Genomic DNA, 15,609 nt, shown 5'->3' with positions numbered 1-15,609 from the left:
TTAATTTAAATTTTAAAGATCACAGTAACAAATTAAACACATATTACTAAGATAAAACAAATAAAGTTCAAAATTGATAAATTAAAACATAACATCTAAAAAATAAATAAATTTTAAATTTATTACAGTAAAAAAAACTTAAAAGCTTGTAATTGAAACATAGTAGCAATGCAATAAAAATAAAACGAAACTTTTTGTAGTTTAAGCGTAACAATAATATATATAACTGATGAATTTTAACTTAAGACAAATAAACTTAAAACTTTAGTATTTAAATAAAAGTTTGACAATTATTTACTATGAAACGTATCAAAATTTTTACTAAATAAAACACAACATCTGCTATTTATTTTGAATTGTGTAAAAAATGACCTAATGAAAAATATCTAAAATTTCCTACATGGTTTATTCTTACAGGATTTCGTTTAAGTTCGTCTGACACAACTGCTGGTTAAGGTTTTGGTATGCAAACGCATAACGATTTCTATGTTCTTGATAATCAATGACATCGTAATTTTTTGAGTAGAGCTTATTGTATATAAATGCTAGTTGATAATTGATGAATCTAAGTAAACTCAAGTCTTGTATGTTTTCAGATGAAGCTTCAAGTACCTTTAATTTTCTAGAACATTCTTTTAATACTTCGTCTGAAACGGATTTTTGTTTTACTGCATTCAGTATTGCCAAGTAATCAAAACGATTTTTCAAATGCTTATCATGGTTGCTTTGTATTTCATGATAAATACTTTTTAGACACACTGTATTGTCATATCCACCATAAGTCATTAGCTGAGCAATAAGCAGTCCAGACTTAGTTATGAGACTTTGAAAGTTGCTCTGTTTGGCCAACAGCAACGCTTGGTAGGCGTACTGTAGACTAGATACAGTGTACCTTTTATCTGACTTTTGAAATTCAAGTTTTGCCATTAACAAAAAGGCTTTTACTTTTAACTGCAACTTGACTTTATTATCAGAAGTAAGTTCGTTTAAAACATTTTCTGCTTGAGAAAACTCACCACTGGCCACAAAAGTTTCTGCTTGCCTGTACAAGGCTTCTTGTGTGTCTAAACTTTTTATAAAATTTTCACAATCTTTTGCACATTGAATATTACCAACTTTTAAAAGATTTTTGTGATTGATACGAGCCTCTGCTAGCATCCACAATTTTTTTATTTCTGCATCAGTGCTGTAGTGATTTTTGAGATGATTTATAAAGTAGTTAGAAGTTTGTATGTCACCTAGTTCATACAAGTACTCAGCAAAAAATGAATACATCATTATACTCTCGTGTGTGCTTTTACCATCAGGATTGTGATTTGGGTTGTACAAGGAGCTTTTTTTAGCAAACAAAGCAAGTTGGCTATTCAATAAACCTATATGGGTTTTGCCATACAAGTTCCAATAACATGCTTTTTGAGCATATTTGCTCTTAATATTTTCTTTTATTCCAATGCTATCAGGTGCGCTAGTTTCAAGTTGTTCAAGACAAGTAAATATTGAAGCTGGTTTACAACCTGCTATTGATTTTCTGTACAAAAACTCTTTAACAACTCTGGTAGCTTGATCATAATCTTTGTTTCTAAGTGCAGGTTGAATTACATGTTCTAGCAGCTTGTGATTTACTTTATTTGGTTGTAAAAGATACAAATTAGAAACAGTTTGAGGCAGGCAATCCCAGTCACATAGCATTTGAGCATGGTCATTTGCTAAATGCATAGTATCAACTGCCTCCTTGATATGTCCAAACTTCATGTGTAACAGCCCTAAGTTTAAGGTAGAAAAGCGCTCAATCCAATTGTCAAAACCAAAAAACTTGTCAAACTTCTCATCAATTCTTCTCACAGTCTGATGCTTGTTAAAATATAAAAATAAGCTGTCTTTAGCTCCAGCATACTCACCAATCCTTGTCAAATTGAGGTAACTGACAAAATGACCAAGAGTTAGTTCTGAATTAGATTTCAGCAGCTGTCTAATTTTTGTTTGCAGAGCAACTGGAGGTAAAAGTCCAGAAGAGTTTTCACCAGATAAAATCAACTTTACTTGCTTCATGAAAAAGTTTGCAGCTTCAGTCCTGGTCATATGTTCAGAAAACAGAGACTCACTATTGAAAAAACTACTTCCAATCGGTTTAAACTGTTCTTGTCGACAGTCAGTTTTAAGATCTTGAGTTTTCAGAGGCAGGGTTTCGGCAGCATCATTACTTTCTCTGCTACTTTTGCTATCAAGCTCACTGTGACTTTCAAGCTCCATGTCGTCTCCCTTAGTTTCTCCTTTTAAACTCACAATTTGATCTAAGCTCTGTGAAAATGTTGGAGCAAACTGAGAACTGTTAAAAGGGTCGTTGGTAAAAACATTTTTTGGTTCAGATTTCAAACAGTTTACATTTTGACTTAATTTTCCATAAGGAGCAGATCTTAAGTTAGTGAGTTCAAACATAAAGGACTTTTTGTTTATTGGTGGATGATTGCAATACTTTCTTAAATTGCATAATGTTTCGAAGACATCTTCAAACTCTAGCCTTTTAAAAACTTGCACTACTCTTCTACAATAAAGAGTAACTAAACCTCTTTTGTTGAGCATAGGTTCCGGACAATTGTTAATACAATGTACTATTAGCTTAAACATGTTATCAAACCATGTTTCAAAATCAAGGTGACTATAAAACCCGGAAATTATTTTTACTTCTTTAATACATTGAGCATGTAAGTCACTTGAAGTCTGCTTGACAACTGAAATAATTTCATTTAAAGGTACATTTGGTAGAGAAATCCATCTCAAAAGAGTTCTATCAAGCAACCGCCTTCCCTTTAAATTGTTGCTCCAGAGATTTACATTGTTTATATAGAAATAAACTATATTTTTTACAACCATCATGATAACTATCTTATGGGGAGGTAAGGACTCTGGATCTTGAGGGACTTTTGCACGGTTCATTTTGAATTTATATATAATGTCTACTTAAAACAAACTCTTTAAAAGTTACTTAATGAATAGTGTTTAGAGAACAGGAGCTTTGTATTTTTATACTAAGAAAGTATTTAAAATTAATAATATTCTAAAAAACTACTTCTAGTTTATAAAACTTTATCTATGAATGTTAAAAGTTAAGTAACTTTATACTATTCTGTTTTTTTTTTACTCCTTAAAAAATTGTTTGCTACTGGAGCAAAATACTTATACCTCTGTTAATTTTTCTTCTAAATAATAGAATAAAAATCTGCACATAAATCCTTCTACATTTGATGTTTAATAAACATAACTAAATAAAATAACAAAATATTGGAGCTGGATTTACTTAACCTATTGAAAATCTAAAAAATATATGATCTGATATTACTTAAAATTTTCAAATTATCCTGAGTTTTTTATAAAAGACAAAACTATCCTGAGTCCGCCTGAGTTAAAAAAAAAACATAATATCAAGAGATTTTCAAAAATAACACCCTGAATTATCTTGAGTCATCCTGAGTGTGTGGCAACCCTGATATGTTCCTTGATTCTAAATTTTCTATATATTGTTTAAATTTATATACAAAACTATGTAAACTTGTACACTACCATACTGTTTAAAGTTAGGATATTGGATCTTTCCCACAATTAATTAATCATGGTCTAGAAGTAAAAATAACTTAGTTCTTTTCTTAACCTCTATTAAGACCTAGTGGAAAAGATTCAATTGTTGAGCTAAAAAGCTTAGTTACCAAAAGATTATAGTTATTGAAAAAATAAGAAAGGTATTTCACCTAAAATTTCTTACTACAGATGACAAGATTTATATAAAAATGCGTAAATCAGCTCAAGATACAATCAATTTTTTATTTGTGATTTTTCTTCTGCATCAATAATTAGAAAAATCAAAAGATAGTTTTCCAAAGTCTACAAGTTTATTGCATTTTACATAAGTCCAAAGAGATACTTTACTGATGACGGATTATAAATCTAAAAATGTTTTGAACTTATGTAATATGCAATAATTTGTAGATTTTTCAAAATTACAACTTGATTCTTCTTACAGATGATTAAGATCTTATAAATCTTAGACTGCTTAGTGGGCTGAAAAAGGGGATCAACCGGCCATTGAATGTAAAAAAACTTTTGCCTAATAGAAAATCAAACTAACTGTTAAACATAATTAGATAAAACTTGATTTCTTGGTTTCAAAAACAGTTTTGTTACTTTTCTGCTTCAAGTATTTCAGAAGTAAGTTTAAATCCAACAAGTTTTTGCCATCTACATTATAAAAACTACTCAAAATTCTTCATAGTTTTTTTCAAAAATTTGCTTGCAGAAAGTTCATGAAAAATATCTAAGACTACTTTTTATAATATCTTTTTTCCATTTTTCTTAAAAATGATATAATGTTCATCAAAAGTAAAAAAAAAAAAATTAAGACTTACTTATCTTATTTCAAAAAATCATAAATTTTTTCAACAAAAAAAGTAAAAAGATATCTGAATATCACTTGTAAAAACCTAAAAAAATAGTTATATACCCATAGATAGAATTTTTTGTAAATTTGAATACAGATTCCTTGTCATGTTTGCTAAAGGATAAAGAAAAGATAATTGTCTGTGATGGGTGTTTTGAGATATTTCACTCTTAAAATTAGGGATATTTCCCTAAAAAAAATGAAATATTTTTGAAATATAGAGTTTTTTTTAATTTAAATAATATACTTTTATTTTTAGATGAAAAATTTTCACATTTTCTAATTAACACTAAACCAAAAAAAATAAAAAACTTTTAAAAAAAGTATTTGTGTAAAAATTTTTAAGGTGTTGTTTAGCAATTGCTGCAGGTCTTATTTTGACAATAACTTAAGGAATTTTTGAGTTATTTTTCAACTTCAAAACAGCAACAATTTGCTACATTCAACGTAATCTGACTTTTAGTAAGCTTGAAACAAAATAGAACCTAACCCAGTTTTTAAAAGAAAAAACCAGCTATAAACACTTAAAGAATACTTGTTTTCATTTTTTAGTCACTAAAATGGTCAATGTCCGCTTGCCAGCTAACTGTGGACTGAGAAGGTTTAAAAAGAATGCTAAAAAGTTGTAGAAGATGTATTTTTAGTGAAATAGTTGTTTAGCATCTGTCAGAATCTAATATATTTTTTGATATTTTAAAATTGGTAAAAAGCAATAAAAAAGACCAACTAAAAAATAAGACTAAAATAAAAATGTGATTAATCTTTTTTGGCTTTATTTTTAGGGTTTCCAAATTTTGAAGAAAATAGCCAGCCTGAAAGACCAAAAACTAGTCTTACAGAACAAATGAAAAAAAAACATGAGCAAAAACTAAAAAAATACTGTTTATCAAACTTACATATCTAAAAATAATAGTAAGAATTAATTGAAAACACATTTTTGAAGGAGATAAAAATAAAAATTAATAAACAAAAATCTAAATTGAGATTTAGGAAAAATGTCCAAACTAGTCAAAGCTTTGCAAATAAGTCAAGTGAACTTGAATATTCTAAAAAGTTTAAACTAGTCTGAGTCATCTTAAGTGTGTGGCAACTCTGTATGTATATACTGATTCTTACTTTGTAAGTACAATTTATTTATTTAAATAATTATATTTATCTTAATTAATATATGTATAATTAGAAATAGTTGTTGCAAACATTGGATTTTTCATCAAAAAATTTTCAAAATCTGACAAAATTGCTTGATCCAATATATAAGTAATTTTGAGACTTAAAAAATATTTAAGAAGATTTTTAGACATAAAGGGGATAAAATTAAAAAAGTTTGGTTGATTTGTATGTGAGTTACGTAATTCCAAATATATTATTTTTTTTTCCTACAGTTGTTAAAAACTTTTACAAATTTCTAAGCTCTGTTAAAATTATTACGGTCAAGAAAATGTTTATCTCTTTTTAAATTACATCTCTGCAAAATTTTTCAACTTTCTAAGGAATATCTAAAAAAATCTACTAAACTAAGAAAATTGAAAATGTAAAATAAAGTATTTTAATTTTTCTTTTAAGTGATGAAAAAATGCTTTTAATAAACGTCTTTTTACTTAACTTTGAATGTTTTTAAAAATAAATATCAAAACTATAAACTTTTAAAAGTTATAAATGAAAGTAAATAATAGTTTATACTTGGAGCTTTTAACAACAGCCAACATATATTTTAATTAAAAAATTGCTTTGACAGTAAACCCAAAATACATTTAAAAAATAGTTTTTCAACTTTAGTCAGTCAATTTATCAAATATATAAAACTAAAATTCTAAAATTAAATACTAAAACACAAGTTAACATTAAAAAAAAAACGGTTATGATTAACTTTAGGTGAGCATGCTTTAATTTAATATACAGGAATTTTTTAGGCTTTATTCAATGATTTTCAATTTTATTTTGAAAACAAGTACAAGAGAAGCCCTGCTTATGAACTTATATTACTGAATGTGATTTTAGCTGGCACCTTAGGTGACTCTTCAACTGTATATAACAGTGTCATTTCAACAATGCAACTTTTAAACTTTTTTTGTGTTCTTTTGGCATTACATATTGCTGTGAACTTAGTTTAAAAATTAACTCGTTTTGTTATTAAAAACACTTATTTAGTTTATCTAATAATGTAAAATATAATTTGAAATGACACTATCGTTTGAGTAAAATAAAGCCTAAGAAAAGGAGTTAAGGCCATAGGGGGGTCCAACATTTTTTTTTACAAAAATTAACTTTTGCTTTTATATGAAAGCTTAAAGTACAGTAGACTACCGCTTAAGTACGCACTTTTTTTGGTACGCACCCCGCCTTAAGTACGCACTTATCCAGAAAGACAAAAAAAGTTCTAATTTTTTTATATATATTTTTTTTTTTTTCATATATTTATATCTATGACCTCCGACCTTTCTAACTAAGTAAATTGTTTTTTAGCAGCTGACATAACTCAATGCTCTTAAAAATATCTGGAAAGTATTTTATATCATTTTAGATTATTAATTCTTTTAAAAATCAAATTAAAGAACTAGTTTAGAAAAATCTACCTTCTGGACAAATACAGCATTTAAAAGATTTAGTGTCACTGTGAGTTGATTGATGTTGAACTAATGAACATTGTAGAGCAAATTTTAATAACTATGTTAGCAAAACTAGAAAAATAAAAGTTTTAAAAATACAATTCAATCTACATTTTTAACTGTGCTGTTATATGTACATTTTATTTATCAAAATAAAGGATGTTATATTAGAACTTCTAAGAAATTCCAGTTTTTTTGCCCAAATTTTCAATCATCAAGTTTTTTCAGATTATTTTATGTTTCCAGGTAGAATGGCCAACCTGCTGAGTTAGCCTGAGACTTTCACAACTTTTAAACTAGGGTGAGTAATCCTGAGTAGTCTAAGTGGCCTGAGATTGTGACAGTCCTGTTATTACATGTTAATAAACTAAATACTTATGTAGTGGTTACAGAAAAGTGAAAATAATAATGATATTTGAGCTGTAGTGCTATAAAATAAATAAATCTAGATGACAAAGTTAAAAAAACTTCCAAATACAACAAAGTTAAGTCATAATTTAATTTAAATGTACACACATTGATGTTTTGAAAATGTTTGGTAAACACAATGTAGTTTGGTACTTTCTCTCTAACAAAACAAAATATGTGGCTAGTTGTAAGAAAGAAAACAAACAACTAAATTTCATAGTATACTATGTCGCCAAAAAGTACGCACTACCCGTGCTAAGTACGCACTTTTTGGTCAAGTTCAATTTGCGTACTTAAGCGGTAGTCTACTGTACAAATTACAAGTCAGTTTTTATAGAACTCAAAAATATCATTTAACTTTTGAGATATTTAATTTCTTGTAAAAATTTTCTAATTTAAACAAATGGATGCAAATTTTTCTGTGTCAATTTTCTCGGAAATTTTAAAATTCACTAAAAATTTATCTCCTCCTTCATTTTTCAAGCAATCTTCTTCAAATTTTCAGGAAACATTCCTTATAATAAAAGGAAAAAACTTTACTTTAGAATTTTAGTAATTTTAAAAAATAAAAATTTCATCACAAAAATTTAAAAAAAAATATATAAAATTATTTTTTTAAATTCCAAAGTAATGTTTTTTTATTATTGTATAAAGATTATGCTGTAAAAGTTTGAAGAAAATTGCTTGAAAAATGTTGGAGGAGATAGATTTTAAATGAAAAAGTCTTTTTTTGCTGCTTTAGTTTTCCCTTCCCATAGGGAACCTATTATGCGGCCCGACTTTGACTGGTCATATCTCAAAAAATAATTCGAGCTTTTTAAAACAATAAAAAGAACCTTGAAGCTTAGAAAAAACTCTATAAAATAAGATCAACTTGTAAAAAAACATGGTTTACCCCCCCCCCCCCCATGGCTTAATTTTGATACTAAATTCACACTAAATGTAACATACATAAACCATAGTACTAAAAGAATACAAAAAAGTTAAAAAGTTGCATTGTTGAAATGACACTGTTATATACAGTTGAAGAGTCACCTAAGGTGCCAGATATAATTACATTCAGTATTAAAAATAATATGAGTAAAATAAAAATAAAATAAAGTTCATTGAAATAAAGCTGGAAAATTTCTGTATATTCAACCAAAGCGTGCTCACCTAAAGTTTACCATAACCAATTAAGCTAATCTAATCAAACATTTTAAAATCAAAAATACACTAGCTTTTTATTGGGTGGATTCAAAAATTGTTTTATTTTATAAAGCTAATCAGAACAAAGCTGCTTTTATCTGTTCAAAGGTACAAATTTTTGCTTCTATTTTGATACTCAATTTATATAAGTATTACAAACAAGATAAGCTACACATCAAATTAAAACATGTATAATGAAAATAGGAACGGGTCAAAATTGCACAAAGACAAAATTGAACATGTGAGAATTTTGCACAGAGGTTCAACTTTGCATGAGTGAAAGTTTTGCACAGATGGTCATTTTTGAACAAGAGTAAAAAACAAAGAATAAAACAACTAAAAAATAAATAAATAAAAAAGCTACCGGTCAAGGGTAAGGGGTAACAGTGATGAAAAACATTTAAAAAAAATTAATTACAAATAATATTTAAAAAAAGAAAACTAAAAGGTAAATTAATTAAAAAAAAAGCTACCATTTGAGGGTAAGGGTTAGGGGTAACAGTGATAAAAATAAAAAATTCTCAAAAAAAAATTATTTGAATTTGAGTAGTCATGCACTCTATATATGTAGATGTTTGGACCTGGTATTAAATTTGTATTAAATATTAATTTGAAAAACGTTACTTTAAAGTTACAGTAACATCTTGCATCTTTATGCACTTGTGACGTTACGCACTCTCGTTTAGTTGCATTTTAGAATTCTAAAAAATTCAATAACTAAAATTCTAATTTTTTTTTAATACTTCACAAATAAGGCTTATTGTATTTTCTTTTTATATGTTTTTAAATGCTAACTCACCTCTCTATATCTTTAGACAAGTTTATCCTTATGTTGGCAAAGGTCAAATAAAAAAAGTTGTAGTAACATAAACAATTTTATTAACAAGAAGTTAGCAGTATATAAGTATAAGTATATAAGGGTATTACATAATTTTTTAAAGCAATTTTCTTGCAAACGTTTAAGTACTTTTTATTTATTTTTAAGATCTAAAAATTTACTTATGGCTTCTTCAGAGTCTAAACTTGTTGGTTAGATGTATTTTTGACGATTTAAAGGTTTTTAGTAATAATAAAAACACTTAAAAAAAAAAACAACTCATACAACTGATTTGCGTAGGCTAATCAAATGAATTTTGGTTTTTGCAATTTTCTTGCATATTTTCAAGTACTTTATATTTATTTTTAAGATCTAAAAATTTACTTATGGCTTCTTCAGAGTCTAAACTTGTTGGTTAGATGTATTTTTGACGATTTAAAGGTTTTTAGTAATAATAAAAACACTTAAAAAAAAAAACAACTCATACAACTGATTTGCGTAGGCTAATCGAATGAATTTTGGTTTTTGCAATTTCCTTGCAAACGTTTAAGTACTTTTTATTTATTTTTAAGATCTAAAAATTTACTTATGGCTTCTTCAGAGTCTAAACTTGTTGGTTAGATGTATTTTTGACGATTTAAAGGTTTTTAGTAATAATAAAAACACTTAAAAAAAAAACAACTCATACAACTGATTTGCGTAGGCTAATCAAATGAATTTTGGTTTTTGCAATTTTCTTGCATATTTTCAAGTACTTTATATTTATTTTTAAGATCTAAAAATTTACTTATGGCTTCTTCAGAGTCTAAACTTGTTGGTTAGATGTATTTTTGACGATTTAAAGAATTTTAGTAATTATAAAAACACTTAAAAAAAAACAACTCATACAACTGATTTGCGTAGGCTAATCAAATGAATTTTGGTTTTTGCAATTTTCTTGCAAACTTTAAAGTACTTTTTATTTATTTTTAAGATCTAAAAATTTACTTATGGCTTCTTCAGAGTCTAAACTTGTTGGTTAGATGTATTTTTGACAATTTAAAGTTTTTTAGTAATTATAAAAACACTTAAAAAAAACAACTCATACAACTGATTTGCGTAGGCTAATCAAATGAATTTTGGTTTTTGCAATTTTCTTGCAAACTTTCAAGTACTTTATATTTATTTTTAAGATCTGAAATTTACTTATGGCTTCTTCAGAGTCTAAACTTGTTGGTTAGATGTATATTTGAGATAATTGCCAAAAGTGGTATCATAGTTGCTGTATTGACAATTTGCCTAAAGATATAGAAAATGTGAATTGGAATTGCGCATCATGTTCTTACTTGGGGTATATTGATAATTCACACGATGAAAGTATGTAGCCACTGCATTTACTTTTCTGTTTCTATTTTCTGTTCATTTATTTTAAGCTAGGTTTTTATATAATTCACTTTTTTTTCAATGTAAACAGGTTCATTTTTAAGTCTAAATATTTTTAGATAATTTTTCTTATTATTAGTTTAATAAATATCTAATTCAAGTGAAACAAAAAACAAAATCAATAAATAAAACATTAATATTGAACTTTATATGTTACAAATAATTACTTAAGTTTAAAAATAATTATATCGTCGTATATTTTTATCTAAACTTTTCTTTTATTTCGATATTTCTGTTTTCTGTACACAAAGTTCGATCTTCTTTTAAGCTTTATGTCTAAGCTGTTTTCTTTCATTCTTTTTAAAAAACTTCAACAAATTAATCTTTAATTTAACATTATATTCTTTTTACAAAACTATATTAATTCCAACCCAAAGCAAACTTGAATATGTTTTCTCAAGTGATTAACTGTATATAAGCGTTCATTTAAATTTGATTTCACCGAAATAAAAATTCAATCGATTATCCTCAGTTGTTTGAGTAGTTTTTTTTTTAAGTGTTTTTATTATTACTAAAAATCTTTAAATCATCAAAAATACATCTAACCAACAAGTTTAGACTCTGAAGAAGCCATAAGTAAATTTTTAGATCTTAAAAACAAATATAAAGTACTTGAAAGTTTGCAAGAAAATTGCAAAAACCAAAATTCATTCGATTAGCCTACGCAAATCAGTTGTATGAGTTGTTTTATTTAAGTGTTTTTATAATTACTAAAAATCTTTAAATCGTCAAAAATACATCTAACCAACAAGTTTAGACTCTGAAGAAGCCATAAGTAAATTTTTAGATCTTAAAAACAAATATAAAGTACTTGAAAGTTTGCAAGAAAATTGCAAAAACCAAAATTCATTTGATTAGCCTACGCAAATCAGTTGTATGAGTTGTTTTTTTTTAAGTGTTTTTATAATTACTAAAAATCTTTAAATCGTCAAAAATACATCTAACAAACAAGTTTAGACTCTGAAGAAGCCATAAGTAAATTTTTAGATCTTAAAAATAAATAAAAAGTACTTAAACGTTTGCAAGAAAATTGCTTTAAAAAATTATGTAATATGCTTATATACTTATACTTATATACTGCTAACTTCTTGTTAATAACAATTTTTATTAAACATTTTTCTTATATTCTATATATTTTTGTTCAAAAGAAGAAATTCATTACAGCACCAAATTAATATTTTTGTAAAAGGCTATAGAAACAAATTTTAATATAGACACCACATTTCTTAATTGTAAACAATTGCTTAATTATAAATTGAATTTGCTAAGTAGAACAAAATACAAATGTTTAGTATCAAATAATAAGTCACATATAAATAAAGATAAACATAAAGTCTACTTGTTATAAAAGTTAGTAAAATTTTTCAACAAGTATTACTATTTTAATTAAATTTAAATTTTTGTTTTAATATATGTATAGTTCTTTCTTTTGTTTTCATATTTATAAATAAAGTAAAGAAATTGTTAAAAGTGGGAAACTATTAAGTCTGCTTTAAACTAGAAGCAATATCAAAAAACAGCCATTGTAGTAAGTATACTTGGTGCCTCTTGTATCTTTACAATCTCTCACGCACTTTTTCTGTGGACACAATGTGCATAAATAAGCAAGAGGTTACTGTAGTTTGAAAAGATTACAAAGAAAAAAAATCAATTTTTCAATCCACCCTTATATTTTAAAAAAAATCAGAGTAGCAGGAGTTTTTTGCAAACCTGTACAAACTTATGCATCAAAATTGTACCCAATAGAGAAGAAAACCTCATTGAACTTATGATGTGCATTAAATTAGTATCCAACTAAATGCAATACTTCATAAGCTTATAACAATATTCTCTGACATTAAAATATTTTATTCTTACTTTTTATACTTTCTTTTTTTTGTATACTATTGATGGCCTAAATGATGAGACACTAATATTTCATATTTAAAAAACAATTAGAATACAAAAGTAAATAGCTGTTGAATGTTTTTTTTTTTTTGAATTTTCTACACACCAGATGACTATTTTTTAAACATTCAAATCCATTCTTACAATCACCTTTTTGAATGACAAATTTTATGCAAAGAATTATTTAGTATTAACATTCTTTTATGAAAATATTTTAGATAATTAACAACCAAAGTGAGTTATTCCAAACAATAATATTACAATTGTCTCCTTTCAATATTTGTCTTAAAAAGTAATTCAAATTTTGCTTTAGCATCATAAAGCTTTATAGCTAAATATTCAAATGGTTTATTATTATACCAGGGCAAGGAAAAAATCAGTTTTTATTATTATTTTAACTAAAAAAAAATGTTATCACTTATGTACGAGTGGTTACTTTTGCATCATATTTTTGAACAAATCGTCAGTTTAGCAGTAGCAGTCACTTTTCACGGCGTCACTTTGTACGTATTCATGTCCTGGATAAGACGTTAAAAGGTATCCGTGGTGTGCAACTCGATAACTGAACGGTTTTTTCGTGCACCGGGTTCTAAGACCAAAAATTATAAGCAATGTTTTTTTCGTTCAATAAATTATATTTATGTTTTCATACCGACACTGTACCTAACCTCATGCATAAGTGACGGTTCGTTAAAAACTGTCTCTTCGCGCAAAAGTGACTTCATGCAAACTTGTCTAAGTGCAAAATAAACTTCGTACAAAACAGACCCGTCCCCGAAAAAAAGAAGTAAATAAGTTCTTAAATTTTGATTGATGTTTACAAAAAGTACTATTATAGAAAGATTTTTAAACGTATTTATATACCATTTGCAACTTATTATTAACAGATTAATCATTTTGTTTTATATTTTATTTCACAACGGTTTTCAAAACTATACTAGTTCCATTTTTAAGTGATAAATGTTAAAAGAACTTGAAAAAAGTGTTTAATTAGTAAACAGTATAAAAAATAACTTTAGATCATGACGTATGAATAAATTCAAACAAATACAAACTTAAGTGATTTAGTAATCAAAACTAAAGTTTGTATTTGTTTGAATTTATTCATACGTCATAATTTAAAGCTATTTAAAGCTTTTTTTTAAACTGTTTACTAACTTTTTTTTCAAATTCATTTATCATTTGAAAGTGGAACTAGTATAGTTATTAAAACATTTGTGAAATAAAATATAAAACAAAATGAGTAATCTGGTAATAATAAGTTTGCAAAAAGCAATTAAGAAAAAATATTATTATAAATCATACTTGCCACAATTTAAAGTTTTTAAAAATAAGCTGATGAAAATGTTTTACACTTATCTTAATATACGCCCGAATTTGACGAGTCGAGGGCAATAAAATATAAAATTTGAAACCGCTAGACTTGATTAAACTTCTTTTGGCTCCACTTTTGAATTTAAACTTAATTTAGACATAAAATTGTCTACTTTTCAACTTTGAGAGCTTTACCCAAGATTTTCCAAACGGGGAAAATTTAGTAAGTCGCTTGGAAAAGCCTTAACTTTATTTTATTACGCTCACTTTACAAGCTGGATAAGACGTTAAAAAGTATCCAAGAAGTGTGCGACTCGATAACCGAAGGGTCTTTTCGTGCACCAGGTCCTAAGACAAAATATTTTGAGCAATTTTATTTTTGTCGTTCAACAAACAATAAACAAAAAAAATGAATATATTCACACTAGGTTAGCTAAAAACTGTAGAAAATATTAAACTTATTATATCAACTAAAAAATATATATATTATTTATTTTTAGCACAATAAATTATTATTATATCTATAAACCAAAAAGTTATATTTTCACTTAATAACAAACAAAAAGAGAAAAGTTAAGTACCAACTTCTAGTAAGAAATAAGAATGATAAGTAAGACAAAACTTACACCATAAATAAAAAAGAGTTTATTTTTCTTTACAAAACTACACTAAAAATATTCTTCGAAATCTAAATAACAGAACTTGTTTTAATTTTTAAATCAGATGTTATAGTTAGTTAACCAGTTGATAAGTACTATAAGTGGAAAACATGTTTTAACTTAATTTTGGTAGACTGTATCCTTTATCTTTTTTTTAGTTCTGCTAATGTAATACATAAAAATACAACTTTAAATAGTATAATTTTACAATTAAAACATAAAATGTCTATCGTTTGTAAAAATATAACTTTCAGTTTAAAAATACGACTGTCTCAAAACATATTTAGAAATTAAAAGTTTTCGTAATAAAAATTTAACACAAAAACATAAAGTTCTTTGTATACTTTTCAAGAAAACTTGAAAAATTCAACCTAGTTAGTTTTTACCAAAACGAAAATTTATATGTCTCAAATCGATCAAAATAGTAAAGTTTAGAAATAGTTGACATAAAATCGGTTAAATTTTTTTATTGAAATTGATAGTTTTTTTTATCTTAAAAACAGATCGTGATTAGGTACGGAAAAGTTTAAACAAAAAAAATAAAATACTTATTCAAATACTTTTATATATATAGCCACAAAAGCGAGAAGAGAAAGAACAAGAAAAGAAGGAGAATAAATATTTTATATTGCAACGCTCCATTCTGCAAAAGTGTGGCAACACGAGTTGGGAAGCGCTTCCTAGAGATTGTGGACAATAACTTTACTGAAAACCATACATATTGTAAAGTTTTTAACAGGAAGACACTAAAAGTGTCCTACTCCTGCATGCCAAACATGAAACAACTTATAATGGCACACAATCGAAAGATGTTAGACACGCAGGACAAAGAGAGGCGAATGTTTGACTGCAAAAAACAAGAATGCCCGGTAAATAGAA

General features: G+C 26.4%; 1 protein-coding gene across 1 annotated transcript; it reads right to left on the bottom strand.

Annotated features, from left to right (window-relative positions):
* Positions 1 to 210: 210 nt before the first annotated feature.
* Positions 211 to 2,559, bottom strand: LOC145829399 (anaphase-promoting complex subunit 5-like). Its single transcript, XM_082937177.1, has one exon. The coding sequence runs from the start codon at positions 2,434 to 2,436 to the stop codon at positions 412 to 414; it is 2,025 nt and encodes a 674-aa protein (XP_082793303.1). The 5' UTR covers positions 2,437 to 2,559; the 3' UTR covers positions 211 to 411.
* Positions 2,560 to 15,609: the final 13,050 nt, after the last annotated feature.

The sequence above is a fragment of the Thalia democratica genome, chromosome 2 (genome assembly GCF_965202585.1).
Source record: "Thalia democratica chromosome 2, ktThaDemo2.hap1.1, whole genome shotgun sequence".
Taxonomy (NCBI): Eukaryota; Metazoa; Chordata; class Thaliacea; order Salpida; family Salpidae; genus Thalia; species Thalia democratica.
Note: the sequence above shows the minus strand (reverse complement) of the source record. Positions and strands in the feature narration are given on the sequence as shown.

Excerpts from the sequence above, each read along its gene's own strand:
- LOC145829399 (XM_082937177.1), bottom strand. The coding sequence starts at position 2,436 with ATGTTTGAACTCACTAACTTAAGATCTGCTCCTTATGGAAAATTAAGT.